This window comes from Balaenoptera physalus (assembly GCF_965194825.1).
Source record: "Balaenoptera physalus genome assembly, chromosome: 4".
In the NCBI taxonomy this organism is placed as follows: domain Eukaryota; kingdom Metazoa; phylum Chordata; class Mammalia; order Artiodactyla; family Balaenopteridae; genus Balaenoptera; species Balaenoptera physalus.
Window position 1 is genome coordinate 86872904 of NC_138891.1, and position 12510 is coordinate 86885413.

The following is a 12510-nucleotide window of genomic DNA, read 5'->3' on the forward strand; positions in this document are numbered from 1 at the left end:
TACATCAGCTAGTGTTCAACTGAAGAAATCATGATCTGCTTTCATGCTGGAGGGGGTGAAAGATTATCTGAAATGGACTTACTAAGAGATGTTGGTCTCTGATGCGGTAACTTTCTTAAGCACTTTTTTCATTTGACATATTAATTGAGCACCTGAACTGTTCTAGGCATTTAGGTCAGAATGAGGAACTGAATAGCTTCTTGTTAGAACAAGGGAGTAAACATTCCTGTTCTTGTGATGCCTACATGCTCATGGGGGGAGATTTTCCATGCCAATTTTAATATCTTTCATTTTTATTCTAGAGTTGACCTGAGTTAGATGTGACTCTATGTATTGGCTTTACGACACTTGAGTACCTTGTAACTATTTGAATACATCTGCTTACTGCCCTGATCATGTTTTCTTATATATTCCTGAGGCAAAATTCTTGCTATACCAGCATCTCTTATAGTAGATTTTATGAGAAGAGACAGCAGTAAATACTGGTGTAAAAGAGAGAAAGCTTTCAGGAGCATGATTCTCCTGAGAACTTTTTGTTTCTTGGCAAGTATGCATCAGTGTATGTGTGTTTTTGTGAGTGTATCTGGGGGCACAGATGATGTGTCTCTTGAAAATGTCGGGCGTAGACAGACTATCTCCTTTCTGAGTGAACCCTAATTTTAAAAAACATTTTCTTGACCAGTTTAGTCACAAAAGCAAACACTTGCAAGAGTCCAGTAACAACTTCTTGGGCAGAAAAGATGGCCCCGGCTCGGAGCTTGGTTCAGCGGCAGACGCTGAAATGTGGCTTGGCTCTGTCCCTTGGCTTAGTACTAGGGTGTTATGTTCCACTAGAGGCCCTGGTATCTTTTCAGAAAGGCGCCAAATCAGGCACAGACTTGCTGGCAGCCACAGCAGAGGGATTTTACTGATCCATGCCCGGATCTCAGGAGGTAACTGGCAAGAGAGAAGAAAGCAAAACAAGCAACCAAATCCCTATACACCTTGTAAATTTGACTTGGAAATTTTGCCTCAAGGCTGTCAAAGAGCAGGAATAGTGATTTCACTTTCTCCAAGGTCAGTTCTTAGGCACAGAGTCTTTCATGCAGAAAAAAATATATCCAATTATCTGATTATCAACTTTTTTTTTTTAAAAGTCTTGCCATTCCCAGGGTCAAGTGACTCTGCGCCTTGAAGATAAATTTAGGTTATGCCACTCCTGGCCAAAACTATGCCTTCAGGTCACATGACTTGCTTCCAAGTTAGGGGCAAAGCCTTGAAATCATGTGCATCTACTTTGCTGTAAGACGTTTCTTTGATAATTTGAATCTCTTCTGCCAGGGATAAGTCGATTTGTCTCCATTCTGTCTGAGGTTGTGAAGCTGGGATTCCACTGGCAAGCTGGAATGTAGATTAGGTTCTGCTTGGCTTCTAACTAAACCAGGAGCCATTAGAGAGTAATGTGGGTACAGCCTCTTGCTGCCCTCTGGTGGAGAGTGGGTATTGAGCAAGCCATAACTGCGGACTGTGGATTTCCTCAGCAAATGCTGTTAAGGTGTCTGTGTAAAGGTCCGTGGGGAATAATTACACTTAAAGCTATTAAGTCATACTCTATTGTGAAGCTAAATGTTATAATAAAATATATATTGAATGGAGTTTGAAAGGTTGCTCTATAAGAGTCTGATTTCTCAATAATGGGTGCTTTAATTCCACTCTCTTTTTACTTGTTTTTTGGGAACTCATTTCTCATCTTTTTTTCTCTAAACTCTTCCTTTTCTTCAATCATCACTTCATGTATCTTTAGATAATTATAAGATTCTTGTAAGGGGTTATCTTTACACATTTCCATAAAGTGAAAATCAGCATTTGACCCAAGAAAATTGTAATTCTTATATATGCTCCAGATCTTAAACTGGGATTTATACCTACACGTTCAGATCAAAATCCAAACCAAAATTCACTTCAGGAATTCAAATGAAACATGTTAGTCTTATATCTTCTGAAAGTTCCTGAGTACAAGTCAGAGGCTGTCTCCTTAAGGCTTTTGCGTGCGTATTACATTTTGAAAGAAAATGTTTGTTTTTTCAACAGCCCTAAAAATGCCAACATTTTCAAAAAGTATAGTCAGGTAGAAGCATGCTTTTTAAATTAAAACCTGTGACAGGATGCCTTTTAGAATCAAGGAAAATTTTTGGAGACTATCGTATGGGTTATTAACACATTATGCATATGTATGCCTAGCCTTTCAAACGTGTTCCCGTGACTTCTAGAGCTATTGTGTTTCTTGAATTAAGAACTTCTTGATGCCAGGCTAGTATCTGGTTCTTATTGAAAGACTTTTTTATTCATTCAGTATTTACTCAACAAGTATTTACTGCGCACCCACGTGCCAGCAGGAGGGAGGATATACAGCCCTGCATGAAAGTGCTTACAGAACTCGGTACAAATGTCTCAAGAACAAGGCAGACCGTGGGCAGTCAGTATCATAAGAGAGGTAGAGAGAAAGTGAGATGGGAGTTCAGAGATGGAAGAGATAAGTTCCAGATTTGGGGGGAGGTGAACAAGGGGCATCGGAACTAGGAATTAAAGGATGAATAGGATTTGTACATAAAATTATTCTAGATGACAGAAATTTATTCTAAAGGAATTTATTTGGAAGTTTATTCTAAAGGAAGAATTTTTCTCGGGAAAATAAATTATACATAGCTAATACGTGCCATGGAAATGACTTTCACCCACTCAGGTGACTTTTGAAATGTAAGAATTATTAACAGTTCAAATACTGTCAATTCTTGATCAACCTCTGTCCTTTACGTATGAGAAAAATTCTGCTCTCCTCCTCAAAATACTCTTCTCTCTTCTGACCAAAAACAGTAAAATAGGATAGGAAGAATAACTCTTTTATTCCTTTTCTCTGTCCCTATCTTTTCCTTAACTCACCAAAGCTATTCATTTGATAAATACTGTGCACTTTATATGCCAGATACTCTGCTAGGTCCTGGAAGGCAGCAGTTAACAAGCACACATGATCCTTTTTCTGAAAAAGCTTTTACTGGATGGAGACAGCCAGTGAAGGGATTCACCTCAGGTGAGGGGAGAATCGCCTTATGCATTGTAACTGGAGGAATGGAAGATAGGATGGTGGAGGGACAAGTAAATTTGTAGGTTTGGCATTAGTAAGTTGAGAGAGTTCTTGTCTGAGGACTTCAGTTTTTTTCCCCATAATTACAGAAAATTCAGAGAGTGGAATTAATAAAGGGTTGGACTTTGGCTAGGCAAATGTGATGGAAGTGTAACGGGGAGAGGAGATTGATAACATTGGCGTGCAATGGACTGGGAGAATCTAAGCTGTATACAAAGAAGGGTGAAGGTGGAAGGGTACTGATGTGAAGACAGTAAGAGGTTAAGGACTGGTGATCCAGTAAGGTTTAAGATCAGATTTATAAGAAATAACTTGAGTAAGAAAGTTGAAAAGATAGGACGCTATCATCAGAAAGAAAAATGTCTGAATTTATGGTATCAGATATGGACTAATTCTGGATGGTGGCAAGATTTGGGATATGATTTGAGAGCATGTGACTGAAGTGAAGTGAATGTGAAGGTTACTGGAGCTAAGGACAGTGAAGGAACTGGGATGACAGAGGACTTGGGATGGAGAGGAACTAAAGTATTCAAGATCACTACATCTGTGAAGGGGAAAGTGAATGGGAAAAACATCTCTTCCCCATCTTAGGAGTCCCTTGCATTTCCCCCATCATCCTAATCTGACACCCCACCACTGTATCTCCCTCAGAATCCTGGGTCTTAATGTGATCATGCCGCGTGGGGACCCCTTCCCAGGCCTAGAACCCAGCTCTCCCCTCCACCTTCTTGCTCCCGCCATGCCAGGGGCTCACTGCTGAGAGATCCTAGCTCCCACTTCCCACCTGGTAGAGAAACTAGTTCTGGGAACATGGCAGGATGTAAGCTCCCACTCTGAGTGCCAGAGCTTGTTGGGGGTGAGGGTGACCCAAGCTGAGGGAAGATGTGCTCCTGCTGTTTTAATCTTGACGGTGGAAAGCACTTTTCTGTAACAATCCTGGAATCCATAGTTGTCCTCTATAGAACCAATGGCCGGGACATCATTGGCCGGAACCAATCACATGAGTGATTGGAGGAAAGCGGCTTTGGGGGGCTGGCTCTGGTTCCTCATCATCATGTTTTACGTTCACTTTATGGGCGAAGATGTTCAGTTTCAAACAATGCACTTAGAAATGGCTTTTCTAAATTAGGAATTGTCTGTATTAAAATTGTATGCTGGTCCCTAAATACTTCAGAAAACAGAGTGGCAAAAATAATGCTATCTATCAATGGGCATTTTTTCTTTACATTTCTATGAGCTTCTAGGAGTTGAGACAGATTGATTGTCAGCAATGATGCTAAAAGAGTGCTTTGAGTTTATAATTTAGATATTTTAACATTTAAAAATATTATTTTTCATGTTATGGAGGTCATTTGTGTTCACTGAACACAATTCTGAAAATGAAAAGAATGGAAGATAAAACTTTTGTACTCTCACCAACCAGAAATAAAAATCATTAATATCTTGGTACCATTTTCACTCCAGATATACATTTCTCTTTGCCCCTTCCCCAACTTGGAGTCATATAAAGTTTTGTAATCCCTTCCATTCATTTAATATAATGTGAGCATTTCCCTGTGCCATTGCCTATCTTTAAAAAATGATTGTGGCAGAGTCTTCTAGCTGTTCATCAAAATCCATTTCCTTCTCCTTGGGCATGCAGCTAGACTACATTTCCAGGCTCCTTTGCAGTTACGTGTAGCCAGAATAGGAATGCATGTGATGTGTGCTATTCCTGGGCCAATGCTTTTAAGAGTCAGGTGTGTCTCCTTTATGTTATCTCTTCTTACAGCTAGATGCAGATGATGACAAGGCCCTAGGGGAATTCAAAGTCAAAGGATGGAAGGAGCCTAAAATTTTGAATAATCATGTATTGAACACAATGTGGGTGAGAATAAACATCTATTGTGCTTGAACCATTATATATTTGGGGGTCTGTTTGTTACAGCAATTTTGCCTACTGTTTTTCATTGTATGGATGTACCTTAATTTTTTAAGAGATATGTTTCTTGTTAGCCTGCAATAGGTTATTGAAAATGGACCCAGTGACTGAATTGGGTCTCTCTGTGTCCACACCTCTTTGCAATATGTCTTTACTGCTTTTTCCAACAAGAGCTCGTGTCTGTTTCCCCATTTCTTGAATTTATGCTGCCCTTCTGACTTGTTCTGACCAATAAAGTGTGATGGAAGTGGCATTTGGGGACTTCTGAGTTCAGACTCTAAGAGGCCGTACAGCATCTGCTTTTGCTCAGGGTGGATCCATCTGCTGCGTAAAGAAGTCCAGGTTATCCTATTGGAGAGGGAGTCTACATGGGGAGATGGGTCCCAGAGGATGAGATGCCATGTGGAGAGAGAAACCACATGGAGGAGAACCAAAGCCCCACACATATGTGTGAGCCTGGCTAATGCCACGGAGAAAGAGAGACCCAGCCATCCCAGTTCACCCTCAGTCGTTTGAGCCATCCCAATGGGAGCGCCAGACTTGTAAGTAAGGCCATTGTAGGTCTTTTAGACCCAGCAGAGCCCTCCCAGCCAACACTATGTGGAGGAGAGACAAGCCATCCCTTCTGAGCTCTGCCCAAACTCCTGACCCATAGAACTGTAAGTAATAAAGTGATTAAGTCGTGAATATGTTGACTGCTAACCAGCAATAAATAACTGATACATGGATACTTATGTTTCTAAAGTTTTGTTACTGTAAATGACACTGATAAGCATCTTTGTACCAGCTTCCTTGTTAATCAAGAAATTTTGTGCTGCTGAACTTGTTTAAGTCTGGAAATTGAGTAAGGAGTCATGTCTCCTCTTCATTTTGGTGCTCAGATTAGGTTTCTGGTCCCTGCTATATAAATGAAGTAATATTTTAATAGGCTGCTATCTATTCAATTCCTACAGACACCATGATCAATTAGCTACTACTAAAGATTCCTGCTAGTCAAAAAATTCGGTTAACATTTTGTCTCTATTGCCCATTATAGTAAATGCACTAACCTTGTCTCTTGTCTCTTGTAGTTAATTGTTGCCACTTGGCCTTTGTCATTCTGGGATCCCATCGTTTTGACTGAAATCATGGAGCCGATTTCAATGGCGGTATCTTCTACCATCACCATAGCCTACAGAAGACAGCCATCACAGAACTTTGTGAGGACACAAAAGTAGCCCGTCATTAATGCCTTTCTCAATGCCTCAGTGGGGTGAGTGACCTCTCAGAGGACATAATGGGGGTGGGTGGGTGTGCAAGTCAGATTATATATGCACCCCATCATTCCAATCTCTCTGAGTCTTTGCATTCCTCCTTCTACATTGTGCCAGGAAAAATCTGGTATTTTACCTTCAGTGAGTATAGGCTATAGTTGAGTTCAAGTTTCAAGCAACCAAGAAAATCATTAGACACACTTCTAACTGTAAGATCTTTTAATTTTTTTGGTTGCACCATGCAGCATGCGGGATCCTAGGTCCACAACCAGGGATCGAACCTGCACCCCCTGCAGTGGAAGTGTGTAGTCTTAACCATTGGACCACAGGGGAAGTCTCTAACTAAGATCTTTAGTAACTGTAATAATGACCCATATCAATACATTTGGTCTAATCCAGTGTTTTATATTCCTTCCTCTTTTAGTCTAATAACTTAAAATCCCCTATTATTTCCATTTCTGTCAATTAGCAACATTTTGCAATTATTTTGGAGTAAACCATCTCCTTCCATGTCAGACTTTGTACTTGTCCCCTTGGAGCAAACTGAGGTCTGAACTGGGTTAGCTCTAGAGGTGATGAGAAGTAGTTGGAGTGGGTCTTGAGGTTATTATGGGGTCTTAACACAAGTTCCCTCAGACACAAGAAGGCAAGCAACTCCAAGATTCTCAGCTTTTCCCAAGTCAAACTAGATGGTTCCTATTCCAAGTCTCAGAGTTCTTCTTACCAGTCAGTGCCCTAACTTTCACATACAAGATTTTCAAATCTATGAATTCAATTCTGGTTGAAATTCTGTAACCTACAAAATTAAATTCTGGGTCAAGGTCAGCCCTGCAGCTATAAGAAATAGGTGATTCTTTTAGAGCCACTATAGAAACTCTCTGATTCTCCGTGACTTGAGCTAAGAGTTAATGATCTGAGCTTGTCATTTCTTGTAGAAGCATCACTGCTATCATAACGGTCATCTGGTCCCTCTTAGGGCCACAGAAGGCATTTCATCACAATCAACCACAGGTGATTAAGTATGATGCCACAGCGTATCATGGATACTCAAATCCCATTTCCCCTTGCTAAAGAGATCACTATGGTGTTCAAAGCTAAGGACAAGCTCAGAGCAACCTCAGAATCCCATTTTGAGGGGCTGTTTCTTAGGACCACTTCTTGTTTAAGAATCATGTTAGTAAAACAGACTCATACTAAGTATTTCACCAGAGAAAATTTAATATAGTGAACTGGTTAAATAGATGTTTAAGAACTTAAAAGCACACATGCAACACTGAGGTAACACAGAGGTAACTGCTGAAAGCAGTTACAAGCCCTGGAGCTGGGGAGGCAAGGAGAACACTAGAATTTAGATTTTTGGAGGAAGTGATCTGCAGAACTGGGACTCAGATCTTTGACAATAGAACATCATCCAGGTGCTGCCAGTACCTTAGAGGGGTCAATTAGTTCTCCAGTGTGTAAAAATGAGTCAGGGACTAGAAGCAACTGTCATTACCTGGGATGAAGAGCTGTTGCCTGGCAACACTACCAGGAATAAGAAAACAAACAGGAACCTCTCGCCTCCTCCTGCCTTCCAATCTCCCTCTAGTGGTCCATATGGGTATAACCACCAGCCGGCAAAGACCGTGTGGCTTTGCAGAATCCCAGCCCCGCATCACAAAGTATAGAAGCATGAGATTAGAGCTGAAAGACCATAGCTGGATGGGCCAAAAAATGTATGTCCGAATATGCTGGTGTATGCACGCACACTCACACACACACACACACACATCCTAAGAGTTTGATACACACTTAACATTAAAAATAATTTTTTCTTATTACAATAGCAACATGTATTTCTCTCCTTTAGAAAGTACAAATAAGCTCATAGAAGAAAAAAGATCCATCCTACTGCTGAAAAGATAATCATTGTTAACACCTTCATTTAGATCCTTCCAGACCTTTTTCTCATGTGTGGAGGTATATTTTTGCATGTAATCACATTGTACATAGAGTTTTCTAAACTGCTTTAGAAAACACCTTAATGTATCGTAAACAGTTGCACACATCAATACATATTTATTTATTTACAACAGTGGATTCTAAACTGTTCCTAGGAAGTGTCTTATGAGGTACTTCTAGGAGCCTGGGCAGGAGGCCTTTATGGGAGGACCCTGCGTTCTCCCTTGTACCCTTAACCACTACAATTCTGCTTTTACTGTTTTTTATATTTGATTTCTGTGTTAAGATTTTGTGGGGGAAAAAGAATTCCACTGCCAAAATATTAGAAAACCACTGATTCATTGTGTGAATATATCATTTTCCATTTTCATGATTACAACAACAAAGGATCACTTTGTATCTGAATTTTTGTCCAAAGTCCTAGTAACATGAGACACCATGCTTTTACTCTGTCTCTATGACAATACCTCGAAATTATTTTAATCTGTATTTTTTGAATTGCTAATGAGATGGACAAGGTTCTATTTCATGGTCATTTGTGTCTGTGGCAGTCTTTCTTTGCAAATTTGAAATTTTAAAAACGTGGCCGTAAATCCTTACTTTCTCCCTAATATACAGAACACACGACTCTTCCATATCCCCCAGTTCAAGGAAACTCTGATTTTAAATATCCACTGCTCGCCCAGAACCCATCTCCCTGCCCTCCCCTCTTGGTAATGATCCTCCTTCACTGACAACATAGGAGCTCCCTCATCTTTCTGTTACCGTACCCCAAACATAGCCATGTCTAAAGCTATCTTGATTTTTCTTCCTGGCTCAGAGGATAAAGGCTTTTTGATCTTTAAGACAACCCCTCTACCTAAGCTCTTGATCCCACCTTTGCTTGTCTCCTCTGGGATGATGCTCACAAACTTTGTTGAATGAATAATTCATCAATTCTCTTCATCAATTCTCTCACCTTTATCTCTTTAGTAGGTCCAGCTTGTCACTCTTTTGGCCCCATTTCTCTTAGCCTGTTCAGGTGATGAAATCACTTTCTGTCTGTGATGGTCAGTTTTATGTGTCAACTTGACTAGGCTGAGGCACCCAGTTATTCAATCAAACATGAGTCTAGGTGTTGTTGTGAAGGCATTCTGTAGATGTGATTATCAACCACAATCAGTTGACTGTATGTAAAGGAGATTATCCTGGGTTATCTGGATGAGCCTAATCCAATCAGTTTAAAAGACCTTGAGAACACAACTGTGGTTTCCCTGAGGACAGGAAGAAGAAATTCCACCTGTAGACTGCAACTTCAGCTCCTGCCTGAGTTTCCAGACTGCCATTTACCACAGCCTGCGCTATGGACTTCAGATTTGACTATTCAACCCCTACAGTCATGTGAGCCAATTTCCTTTCAAAAGTGTATATACATCGCCTACTGGTTCTGTTTGACTGGTGGAACCCTGACTGATACACTATCCTTAAAATGAGAACAAAACAAAACTATACTCTGCTTGATCCTACATCTCTCTGTCATCACATAAACTCTGTCTTCCCGTCTCATCTAAGCTGCTAAAAACGTTATCCTATATTCATCATCTCTACTCCCTCCCTTTGTAATTACCCTTTGAGCTACAGTTCCATTTATTCAACTGGCGAATTGGACATACTCTTGTGGGCAGCCCATGGGCAATCTCAAACTCAGTACATAAAAAGTTATCTCATTATTCCTATTATTTAGGTGTATCTAAATTTGTTCTTCTTTTGGATGCCACATCTCACACTCAAGGCAAAAGTCTGGAAGTCATACTAGACATATAAATACCTAAATACTAGACATCTAAATAAGTCATACTGTCCATCTTCAGTGCCAGTGTTTGAATTCAGGCCTTCATTATCTCCTGCCTCAGCTTTTGTAACAGATCCCCTTAGGTCCCTTCCTCCAGTCTTATCTTCAAATCTGTTCTCCAGAGCGCTTGTCCTCTGATGCAAGGTGCCAAAATTGCCCAGCCTAAATCTCAGTGACTCCTTTGTCACCTCCAGAAAGGGATCCCTAAAGCAGACCACCATCACAAGGAGCTTTTGAAAAACCCAGATCAGAGCCCTACTCAGACCTAATGAATAAGAATGTCCAAAGTGGAGCCTGAAAATTTTCTAAATATTTTTAAAAGACTATCCAGGTAATTATGATCAGCCAGGTTTGGGAATCACCAGCCTTCAGGGTAAATCCAAATTCTGTCCCTGATCTGACACCACTACTCCCAGCTTCGTCCCTCGGAACACATCATGCTCCAGCAATACTGACTCAGCCAGGACTAATGATTCTTCCAACCCATGCTGTTTACCATCTCTCTGTCAGGAATGTCTTCTTCCCTTATCTGCCTGGGAAATTCCTACTCGTCCTTCAAAAACTCTATTCAAGCATCATCTAGTCTCTTATTTAGCCAGTAAATATTGACAAACTAGTAAAATTGTACACATTAACTATGTGCAGTTCTCTGTATACCAATTTTACCTCAATAAAGCTGTTAAAGCCTTATTCAGGTCTTACTACACACCAGGCTCTGAGCTAAGCATTGTGATATAAAGATCAGTAAGCTACACTGGTAGTACTGCCTTCGGTCAGCTCACATGCCATTGGAGAAGGAGACATATAAATATACAAATTAATACAACACAGTGAGGTAACTTCTGTGAGAGTCTGTGGTAGCCTGAATAATGCCCATCCCCCAAGACAGCCACATCCTAATCCCCCAAATCTATGAATATGTTTACTTACATTGCAAAACAGATTGTGTAGATATGATTAAGTTAAAGACTCTGAAATGAGGAGAGTATCCTGGGTTATTCTGGGGGGCTCAGTGTAATCACTAGGGTCCTTTTAAGATGAAGGCAGGCAGGAGGGTGAGAGAGAAAGAGAGGCTGGAGGGAGATTGGAAGATGCTATGCTACTGACTTTGAAAATGGAGGATGGAGACATGAGCCAAGGAATGCAGGTGGCCTCTAGAAGCTGAAAAAAGCAAGAAAATGAATTCTCCACTAGAGCCTCAGAAGGATCCAGCCCTGCCAACTTTAGTCCAGTGAAATCCATTTTGGACTTCTAACCTCCAAAAATGTAATATAATAACTGTGTTGTTTTAAGTGACTATGTTTGTAGTAATTTGTTACCGCAGCAATAGGAGGCTAATACAGAGGCCAGCACAGGGCACTACGGTTGTACATAAAGTCGTCGCTACATCAAGCTATGGAGTGGGAATGGGATGCTCAGGAAGAATTACCTTGAGGTGATGACGCCAGAGCTGAGGAAGATTGTGTTTCAGGGAAATGGCCCAGATAGAGAAATTAATATGTACAAAGGCACACACAGAGAGCATGCAAAGTGTTTCAGTTTGGCGTGGCTATCTGTATTAAACAGTAAAAATAATATCAACAATACTAATTCTGCTAAGAGTAAATACTGTTTGTATGCCAGGCACTATTCTAAAGCACTTTTTAACTGTGAGCACTTTACAAGTTTGTATTATTATCTTCATTTTACCTGTGGGAACACTAAGATTTGGAGGAGTTAGGTAACTTTCCTGAGATCATAGAGCTAGTATAGGGCAGATCTAGAATCAGAACCTTGCTGGTCTGTCTTCAAAACCCACTAACTGCCTCTCTAATATGTTGCGCAGGGGGCCTTAAGTAAGCTGGCATCAGGGTAGCTGAAGATAAATGAACTATTAGAAAGCTATAAATGAGGTGAGGATCAGGAAAGCTTGGAATATCGTCTTGTTTTGGACACTGACAGAAGATGGGGCTGATGGAGAGTCAGACGGCCTCCCAGTTTCTATGATCGTGGTTTTGCTGCTGCTCCAGGTAGAGCCTTCCTCGACTAACTTAAATTACTTCTGCGTTACAAATACGCACTTTGCATAAGCCTCTTTATTTCATGTCTTCCTTTTCCGCTAATGGTTGAGGTGGAGATGGGGGTGTATGCACCAACTCAACTGCGGGCCTCACTTTCCACATCTGTAAAATACCTTTTAATAGTTCCAAAACTGGTTGTGCTTCAGAATCCCGTGGGGAAGCATAAACACAAGGCGGATTCCTCGCCCCACTCCGAGATTCTGACTGAGTAGTACCGGGATGCGGCTCCCCCAGATTCTCCCAGGTAATTCTGATACGCGGCCAGGTATTTGAGACCAGGGGCTGGATGACTCTGGGGGTTCTTCAGGTTCACCGTCCTTGGTCCACTATTTCGTGAAGGACCCTCCCCTTTCCCCGCCCCCGCCCCACCCCTTGCCCTCTAC

General features: G+C 41.0%; 1 protein-coding gene across 1 annotated transcript in view; it reads right to left on the reverse strand.

Moving 5' to 3' along the window:
* The window catches only part of LOC309659935 (uncharacterized protein), a 159437-nt gene that overhangs the window by 146786 nt on the left and 141 nt on the right, over positions 1–12510 (reverse strand). Inside the window, exon 2 of the mRNA XM_082460237.1 lies at positions 6092–6213. Coding sequence (XP_082316363.1) covers positions 6092–6213 — 122 coding nt within the window. The remainder of the gene's footprint in view (positions 1–6091; positions 6214–12510) is intronic.